Source organism: Epinephelus moara, chromosome 4 (genome assembly GCF_006386435.1).
Source record: "Epinephelus moara isolate mb chromosome 4, YSFRI_EMoa_1.0, whole genome shotgun sequence".
NCBI lineage: Eukaryota > Metazoa > Chordata > Actinopteri > Perciformes > Serranidae > Epinephelus > Epinephelus moara.
In genome coordinates, this window is record NC_065509.1 from 13597510 (window position 1) to 13608233 (window position 10724).

Sequence of the window (10724 nt, forward strand, 5' to 3'; positions counted from 1 at the left end):
AGGTGTTGTCACGTAAATAACAGTGCCCAAGCAATAAACAGGACAGACAATAGGATTTTATTTATTTTTACACTACATTTTCAGTGAAAGCTGACCGAATCTGACCCGAGCCCGAATACAATTTATAGCTACATTTTTTACCAAACCGGCCCGACCCGTTGGGTACCGTCGGGCTCGGATTGCCACACTCTAGTGTGTGTATGTGTCCCCTATAGAGGCCTATCTGAATTTCTGTCTTTGAGAGATATTATTTTGTAATATAACTGAATTTTCTATCCATACATATAAATTTGAAATATATTAAAATTATAAGGCATCTTTGAGTAAACTGTAAGTATCATTTAAGTAGGCTATGTTGTGGCCGGCCGAGTGTCCTCTTTTTTGGAAATCAAAATATGGTCACCCTACCTCATAGCTAGCTTATTGCTAGCTTAGCAGTTTCATCAAGATTACCTCTTCCAGGCCAAGGAGCAAAGGGAGCTGATCATGGACTGATGTGTAGGTTATGGTGGGCAAATCATGTAGCCACAGGGCTGGTTATGTAGCTACTCCAGCTGCGCTTATTCCAACTTGTTCCACCTTGCTATATTTGAGTTTTTTCAGCACGGTCTCTCTTGGATGCTTGTTGCCTATTGTCTGGAACCTTGTTGCTACCTTTTTACAGTGTAAAGCCCCCGGCTTCCTCTTAGCACTGTGTTTTGTGAGGTCACAGTTACCTTCACCTTTACCTTTGACTATTAATTCTAATCAGTTCATTCTTGAGTCCAAGTGGACGTTTGTGCCAAATTGAAGAAATTTCCTCAAGGAGTTCTTATGATGCTGCGTTCAAGACAATGGGATAGACGGACACAAAATCTGAAAATGTAATGCCTCCTTCCACGGCTGTCACCACTTTGAAGGCATGGTGAGAAAATACAGACAGAGATCAGAATCTGCAGATAAATAACACTGCAGACACTTTTAGGGCCGTTTCATAGTCGACGCACACAACGCGAGCAAGCGACACGAGCAATGCACTTCCTTTCATAGTCAACACATTGAACGCAAGCGATGCAGGCGACACTTGAAATGCAATACATCGCTCACGCAATAGGGGGTAGCAGAATCACCAGTACATTCCGGCTAGCTAGTACTGCTGTAACTAGCTAGTGCTGCTATCTTTTTAAGAGTGCAGGGCACTAGAACTGTCATATAAATGGGTGTGTGCGGCACACCCCCATTTATATGAGGAAAAACTTTGCGAACTGGTACTGGTACACCAGGTGCATTACTTTTTGTAGGTAAGGTATTCATACGAACAGTGCAGGATGTGTATGTGCGGCTTTTATTGTCACTGTAATAACAAGCAAACAACCTAAATATTCAGTAGGTAAAGAAACTTTATTCAGCAACAAAGTGAATTCATTTCAGTAGCTGCACACAACATTGGTTTTTCATCTAATCTTCTAGTATTGTTAAAAAGCTGAGACAGAAACACATTTTTACACACACACTTCCTGTCTGATTGTCTCTCTGTGCAGGCATCGAGTGGGAAACAATTGAAAATCACTTCAAGTCATTTGGCAAACGGCCATTTTTTCATATGTTCAAGCTTTTCTTTAGGGGCTCTCAAAATCAAGGACAATCATTTTATGCAGATTTATTGAAGGATTTTTACAAAACATATTCTTCTTGTGAGAATTTTAAATTTATTGCATTCTGCAAAACTTGCAGCCACCTAGTGAGCTATTTAACGCAGCTACCTCCAATTCATAAATAAGAATTTAAAAGTGACAGAAAGAATAAGTGTTTTTAAATTTGGTAAAAATTTTCCCTTTAGCACATTCACTTCTTTAGCTTATCGACCATCCTTCAAGTTTATCGTCACAAATGAGGTTTCAACACAAACACAAACACTTGTCATATAGGGTGCTGGACTGCTCGCCACCATTGATTACATAAAATTATCACACGGCAGAGGCCCCTGGGAGCAGCAGGGCACTCTGGGAAATATCTACAAAAAGTACCATCCATAACAGACATGGACAACCATGTTACATGTGTACTGTAACTGTACTGTACCATACATTTCCTGGGTGACTTGTGCTATATCACACTATAACATGTAGTATATCTTGTCAAGGCTGCTCTATAAACCCCATTAAGAGTGGGAACAGTAGGCTGACACACAGACAGGTCTGATATGAATGACTTCTCAGTATCACTAAGGTATTCAGTAGGACTAACAACTCTCGTCTCGGGAGGTGACTGGATGTTGTAATACAGTAACAACGATAAGATAATTCAGCAGGAAGCTACAGCAACAGAACAGAGACCAACATAACAAATGAAACTTAGTGTATTCTTAGTAAGCAGGCTGCCGCTGGTTATTAGTACAAGACTAGCTAGTGAATACGTGAGCAAGAGAGCTATGACTCATAAAGGTTCAGGGGAACACAGCATAGGAGGGGGGTTAGGCTATAGAACGCTGTAACTTAAATTCACTTATCACTGGGGTTAAAGCAAGGGAGGCAAAAACTGGAGTTAGAGTTTTATACAAAAGTTACTCTCTGCTGAAAGCTGTTCCCTCCTTCGCCTACTCCCTCCTACTCTCTCTCTGTCACTCTGGCTCAATATCACTCCCTATCACTTGCTTTCTGACCTACGCTCGTGCTTTCCCATCAAGCCTTACAGATCTTGGTCTCCGTCACAAACTTGTTCTCGAAGTGGTGGATGGTGAAGCAGTCGTCTGCAGAGCGCTTCTGGATGCCTCCACCTGACAGACACAAAGACACACAAACATTAGGCCTGAATGCTGAAGCTACTGCATGTTGATCCTTTTCAAGTCAAACTGAAATTAGAATTCAGTTTTGCTCAGAAATCAGTACATACTGGGTATTCTTATCGCCCCCTCTACATTAGTGTTCTGCAGGGGGCGTAACTAACATTGTTTGTACTGGCAATGTGATTTGTTCAACATCTGTGTGAGCAGATACTGTAAATAGTTTGTTCTATCAAAATCTAAATTAGCTACGTTTGTGGTTTTTCGGAAGAGGAAGCAAAACCTTAACAAGTGAGACAACAATGGATAAAAATAGTTAGCTCCATTTAAATTAGCTGCACCGAGTGTAGTTGTGTTAGTAATAGATTAACCGTGTGAAGTCAGCCACGTTGCAAAAGCTCGAAGATTAGACACCATGTATATAAATAAATCCACTTTTGAACAATAGCAGCAGTATTCCAATTTCAGTTTCACTTTTAAGTTCCTCTCTGAACACTGATTAAACTCATCTCTGTTCATCAAAATTATATATTAGATGTTTTTTTTTTTTTTTTTTTTGATTTTACAATGAGAGACATCCCCTCATGCCTTAAAATGTCTTAGATGTAACTGTGCACCTTTACGTCATTTTGTGAGTGCAGATCAACGAATATGCAAATAAGTCTCACCCCTCAGCTGCTCGCCTGCAGCTCGAGCGTACCTGCTCTCCTTTGACTCTGCTCATCGCTCTCCACATTATAAATATATCAGTCATAGATAATGTGAGCCGTCCGCTTGACTATCAAACAGCTAATGAGCTGCTGAGTTGCTAATGTTAGATAAACTTTGCTCCACATCTCCATAGCTACAAGGCGACACCTGCTTTTCCTCTGATACCCCTCACTTTGCTGTACTGTTATGCTAATGATATGGAAAGCTTCACCCCACAAATCGACAGGACTGATTCCTGAGGTATGTGATGTAACAAACCCTGGCTGTCTGAATCTGTGTTTTTGAGACTGGTGTTGGTTCAATACAGTTCCAAGGCAGAGATACTCAGCCATGGTTGTCAACTGCTTGTTTTGCAGTTGATGATATGTCTGCTAGCATATGACAAACACCATATGGTCATGTTAACAAGGTTAAAAACTTGATTTTCACCAGAGGGGGTCTTTAAGACAGAGCAGCGTTTTATTAAAAATGATTTATCCACCATTTGAGATGTCTATCAACTAGGACAGAATGATGGAAGCATAAAACAAAAATGTGAATGAAGCTTTACAAACATGACAAAATGACAGTTTTAGCTATACAGTACATCCAGACCTGGCAGGCTGGAGCGGCGCTGCATTCTGTATGTTTCCTTTCCATCACACAGCCGGCGGATGTAGAAGCCCAGAGGCTTGATGTCATCAATACGCTCCGTCACCACCAGGTCCTCGTGCACCAAGTAGCTGCGGTAGGAGCCAGACTGGGACAAAAAGAAGGGATCATAATGGAATCATTATGCATCTCTAAACCACTCTGAGGAGAAGAAAAGCAGCTCAGTGAACAGGACTGCAGCCAAGTGTGAAGCCAAGAGTGGGAAGGACTTTGTCTAATTAATGAATCATCCCCAAACTTCTGCATTTTATGAAACACTTCCACATCAGATAATGAAATTCGCTGATTGCACCACCACCCACCAGACGCCAAATGCTGTACAGCATGTCACGGTGGAGGACTCAGCGAAAAAATTATTTTTTTGAAAGCAACTAAACTCTCAGTGCCTACATACACTCAGCCTGACTGTTCTCAAACAGGGTCTTACTGACCGTGTTCCACTCTTACTGAAACTCATCACTTTAAAAACAAACAATACTATTGTTCAGCTATTGTTTAGACAGATAAAATATTTTACCAGGTCAAAAAAACACCATAAGTATTTTCAATTACTACATTTCCTGAAGAAATAACTGTCCATGATCAAAGTGTGATCATGTCTAGTTGCACTAGCAACATGTCTCTACTGATGGAAATGACTGTTTCCTTAACCTTTCATCTAGCACCATCATCAGGTGAAAATTTTATTAGTCAACTAAAATGACTGCTTCTGTCAAAGGTGTCTGCTGGCTGAGGACGGGAGCAGCAGCTAAATGTAGCTATAGGACCACCCAATAATTCAACATCAGTTATACTTAGATTATTTTTACCACTTAACTTTACAGTCAAACAGCCCTTTCCAACAGGGAACTGAAACTGTTAGCTACGCTCTCTTCAGCTCCACAAGACTCCATTGACAGAAACAGCAACTTTTACTTAAAGCACATGGAAGTCACTGGTCTACCCACTGCTTCCGTTATTCAGTTTGTTTATTACTGTGTCACTTTCAGAACTGAACTGCCGTGGTGTTCACAGCATCAGTTTATATGTGGCAACGGCATTGTGCAGAAAGCTACTTCAGGTCATGTGGGAAAGTTTTTAGAAGGGCTTGAGCAAAAGTGTGAATTTATGGATTTGAATACATCAGGAACATAACGGGAAAGCTACAGAATTATATAAATACCTCATAAAAATAATAATAACAATTAATAATAATAATAAATGGAGCCGCCCTTTAAACAGCTCTGGATTTTTTGACTGTTGGTGGAATAAAACATACCATTTGAAGATGTCCCCTTCTGCTCTGGAAAATTATACATTTCATTGTTTCCTGGCATTTTATTGATGAAACTATTAATCGAGAAAACAATGGGCAGAATAATCCATAGTGAAAGTAATCATTAGTTGCACCCTGCTGCTAAACATCAGCACATTAGCACTGTCATTGTGAGCATGCTGATGTTAGCATTTAGCTCCAAGCACCACTGTGCCAAAGTAGCCTCACAGAGCCACTAGCATGGCTGTTGACTTTTTTGTCTTTATGATTTAGCAAAGAAAACACATTAAAAGTCATCCACTACAGATTTAATTTAGTGTTTTACTGAAACCTTTTGTCCTATCACATATTTAACGACAATGAAAGAGGGAAGGAAACATGAGGACTAAATTCTGGTGGAGATTACTCACACAGTGTTAGTAATGCAGGATGTCTGGGATGTGGAAGATGATGTGATCTGGAAATTTTTACTTTACAAATGACAGACATGGCAGATTTGCACAGGATTAAAGCACGGACAATCTCTGGAATTATTTTAAACCCCTGGATTTCCCCAGGTAATATTTAGCTCTTCATATTAGGGCTTATGCATGAGCATGAGTGAGAGCGCTGCACAGGTTGCTCCTACTGGCAGCTGCATCCTGAGATCCTGATCACTACTCACCATCAGCTGTGAGAAGAGGTCGATGAGGTCCTGAGGGGGGAGCACCACCGAGGTGTTCAGAGGAATCACGAAGCAGGTCCTCAGGGTCAGGTCCAGATATGCCGTCAGCTTCTACTCACACACACATATGAAGTAATCAGGGAGGAATTTAAACCACACTAACAGGAGAGTACTAGCCTCTACAGTGCTGTATGTGGAGTATTCAGTGTGTTACCCTGTTGAAATCATGGAGGATGTAAGCAGGGTCTCCAGGTCTGAAGCGGGGAGGGGGGACGCTGATGACGGCCATGCTGTCAGAGATCTCCACCTCCTCCTCCACCCGGGGCAGGTAGTATGGCTGGCTCTCTCCTCCAGCTCCGGTTGACACGTCGCTGAACTGCATCGCACCGTGATACAGCCTCTGGAGGACACGAACAAGCAGCAAAGTGAATCACACAAAAAAATAAAAATACAAGCACATTTTTCGATATCATGACTTCACAGCTGACAAATTTTCCAAGCTTTGGAAAATCAGCAACATTGGAAATATTTCCACTGAGGTGTCACATGACAACGTTTGCATACACGAACAAAAACAACACATGCCACCAAGGTACACTGTTGTTTTTAACACGTGGTGAGGTAGGTCTTTGGATCTGTAACCACAAGTGCCTCAACTGCACCTACATTCTCGATTTGCACAGCCAGTGGTTTTCCTGCACTGTCTACCTGTTTGCTCTGCAAGCAAACTGATCCAGTCTTTCCTAAGAATTAATACAGAACAGTTTGCTCATGGGTGGCAACAGTTCAGTGTATGTTTAAGATTTATGAATCATAAGACATTAAAGAGTCAGCACTTGCTAACGAAGCTTAAAGCTTTATTGCATGTTTTTCGACCACCAGGGGGCAGAGCGTACACTCAATACTGCAAAGTGTTTCGTACTTTTTAAAAAAGGTATCTATATTTTTTTTTGTAACCGTGTATGTTTATGCAGGTATGTCATGCTTATATTGTTTTGTGACAGAAATAGAAAAGCTTGCCAGATGTTCGAGTCATTAACAATCGACTGAGACTGTCTCTCTATCACTGGGGTGTGTAGAGTGCTATCCTGAGACCAAACCAAAATAATGAGCTGAGAGCGACCAGAAAACATAACCTTATTGACTGATCTGAATCAAATTAATGGGACTAATGTGACATGATTTTTAGAAAAATATCAAAATTGTTGCTGAAAAAAAAAATTGAACAAGACAGAGGATATAGGAATAAATCAGAATTTGATCCATTAAGAAGTCTTTAATGTCACAATTTGTAAGTAGGATGAATTTCCCAAACATAGCTTAATTTTTTTTTTTAACTAAGAAGTGTTTATGCATTGTATTAATACTCTAAGAAGTGATTTTTTGCTTCATTTGCATAAAAGAAGAAACCCCTTTGAGCACTGAGATACTATTCTGAATGTTAGACCCTCCTGCTGACAACACAGGAAAATTCAAGAAAAGGTGAAGTCTGCACTTTCTCTTAAGATGGAACTGAGCAAGAGTCAGCACTCTAGTTTCCCACCGAGGCAAGAGTGTCCCCTCAGCAGGCACAAGCAGCTTTAATAATTCCTCCCAAGCTCAAATAACACCCCTCCACCCCATCTCCGCCTGCACGTGTCTCTGCTCAAAGTGACCGAGAGTATCAGCATCTGAGATAGTTTCACTCCGGCTATAAAAAACGTTAGGAGGGTGACTCGTGGAAGCAACTGGTTCGCTCTCATGGCCTAATGAAACCACATACTTTGCATTGTGCTATGTTTGGAAAAATCCAGCCAGAGGGTCTGTGAAACATCAGCTTTAATGTATTTCTTCACATTTCAAAACAGGGCTCTTTTTTATGCTTATGTTTTGGCGTTTTGCCCTTATTACACAGAGACAGTGCAGACACAGGCAGGAAACATCGGACGAGGTCCCCAGCTGGAGTCAAATCCTGAACTTTGCTGCATATGGAACTGTATATGACACAATATCAATTTCCTGACCTGCTGCTATTACTTTAATGGAAAAATTATACGTATATCCCATGATTGTCCATCTAGGTGTATTCTGATGCTGACTGAAATGCATATCAAACAATGAGAAGCGATTTGTGATGTCAATTTAAACCATGATGCAGCCTGTACAGATACTGTACAGATTGTGTGAACAGTATATGGATAATATGACATAACCTGTGGCACATGGAATATAGTTGTTTGATAAAGTTGTCAGGTAAACTCCTCCAATAAGTCCTATAGGTTAATAGCATAGCAATGTAAATACAGCTGCAGTGATGAGTCTGCTAAACGATAAGTTGATCAACACAAAAATAGTTGCCAAGTATTTAGATAATTGATGAATTGTTAAGGTACTTCCATGCAAAAATGGCCGAACATGCTGTTCTCAGCATTTCAAATATGATGATTTCCTGCTTTTCTCTATTTTCTCTCATATTAAATTTCTCTGGGTTTTGCACTGACAACAGGGGCATTTAAAGACATCACCTTGGACTTTTAGAAACATAACATTTTCACTATTTTCTTTTATAATCCCAACATTTAATTGATGAATCCGGAAAATAATCAGCAGATTATTCAATAATGAAAATAATCATTGGCTGCAGCCCTAAGTGGTAATGCTGATTCCACCAATGTCCAAAAACACAAGCAAACACATATTTACCTTTGGGGTGAAATACCGATAGAGACATGCTCCCCCAACGATGAGCCCGCTGAGGATGAAGGCGATGCCCAGCAGGGTGAGCAGACAGCGACCTGTGGAGCCCTCGTTGCCCGCCGGGGCAATGGCCAGCTCAGGATCCTAAACACACACACATGCACATCGAAGCAATGCTATTAGCACGTCTGTGAATCATCATGATGCATGCATTTAAAATCAACATTCAAGTCATACAGCTGCGATTTTGCAGTCTGTTTGGCCTCTGCAGAACAGCTGTGTGATGCTCAGAAGATGGGCGGTCCCGCTGTGCGCAGCATCAGGTGCAATATGGCTCTTTGTGCCTTTTGGCGAAAATCACCGCAAACCTCTTCATATATCAAATGTGCAAAATGCAAGAGGACAAATAAAGATTGTATAAATCACACAGAGATGAAGTCCACGGTCGCAGCTGAGTGCCTGCGGCCGGTGCAGGCCTGCTACCAGCGGACACCGGGCTCAGACGCCGCACTGAAGCCCGTTAGCTCACCTTCACAGCGGCTGGCACCTCCTTGCCCAGCGCCTTCTGCGCCAGGGCCGAGTTAAAAGCAATCTTGACCATGCTGGAGTGGAAAACGTCAGCTCAGGTTTCTTGTGCAAACAGAAGAAGGGAGAGAGTGTCGGTGCTAGACTGCAGGCTCGGTTACTCTCTTCAGCTCCGCGCTATGACGCACTTTGCAACCTCGGCTTTATCTAGAACTTCCGGTCACTGGAGGGGATTAGGATGACATCCGAAACGGAAGCTGGAGAAACAACTTAAACTTCAAGCTACATAAAATATATAAACAGGTGACGCCTGCGATAATTTAGAAGAGTGTTACTAGGCTACTGGTTTGACTGTGACCACTAAAACCGTTTATTGCCTCATTTATTGCCCCAGTAGCCTCTCTTGAGAGTTGCATTGTGTAGCTTTGGCGCTATCTAGTGGCCACAGGTGGAAGTTACCTAGATTTTAGTGTACTGAAAATGCTGCCCATCACAACACTCATGATTAGACTGAACTTAATACCACAAGACTTAAATTATTTACACTTTAATTTAAGCTTGTCTCCCTTTACCTGCTGTGCTCTGTACAGCACATGACACAAAATGACTCAATTTTGCACTGACTGCACTATAATGTAATGAAAATAATATTTGGAGTGTATAAAGTAGCCCATTCATCTCCGTGAATATTCCACTCTGTAAACTGACTCTGTAAATATATCCCCTCCTACAGGCCGGGCACTACCTGCCAGTGTGTCTGCCCACTCACACTGACACACACAGTACGCCGCCTTCACTGCACTGTGTGGAAACACAACCCAGTGCCAAGGCTATACTGTATGTCTGACACATATCCTCAATCCTCTGGTCTGTGGTGGTCCTCTGCTTCCTCTGCTTTCACTCTCCTGACTCGTTTAAGGTTGTATGTATGAGTAAATAAACACTTACTGCTGCACCAGCGCTCTAATTCCACGCAACTCTGTGGCATCTCTCCAGCCCTCTGTGCTGCAACTGTACCATATGCATCTCCCAGTCTCACAAACACACACATAAGCACACACGCACTCTGTGAGGCTATGATATTTCCTCTGTTAAACAGACAGATTGGACCGGTAATCACCACTGAAAGGTACATAAACAGAGCAGCTGATTTCTGTACCTAACTCCCCCTCCGCCTACCCCCCCAAACTGACTCTGCCTGAAAACCCTAAGTGGTCCTGAAGGCTTGTTTATGGGCTCGTCTTACGCTGTGTTTGATCTGAGAGCTTGCCCACACATGCATGCGTGGACACACACGCACACACACGCAGCAAGAGAGAAGGAGAGCCAGCATTAGCAGTAATAGCTGAGATGATAAACAAAAGACTTAGATTTAATCCTGAGGGCTTCTCAGCATCACACACAAGAGAGGAAGAGAAAAAAAAGCTGAGGAGGGGGCCAGGAGGCAACCGCACTCTCGTTCCAGAGGGAAACAAGGGATG

At 41.9% G+C, this 10724-nt stretch overlaps 1 protein-coding gene across 1 annotated transcript; it reads right to left on the reverse strand.

Moving 5' to 3' along the window:
* Positions 1-1367: 1367 nt before the first annotated feature.
* LOC126389230 (integral membrane protein 2A-like) lies at positions 1368-9578 on the reverse strand. The gene is made up of 6 exons (XM_050042801.1): positions 9248-9578; positions 8725-8862; positions 6257-6442; positions 6043-6153; positions 4067-4211; positions 1368-2755 (listed from the first exon to the last, which is right to left on the reverse strand). The coding sequence occupies exons 1-6, from the start codon at positions 9317-9319 to the stop codon at positions 2661-2663; spliced, it is 747 nt and encodes a 248-aa protein (XP_049898758.1). The 5' UTR covers positions 9320-9578; the 3' UTR covers positions 1368-2660.
* Between the last annotated feature and the right edge of the window lie 1146 nt (positions 9579-10724).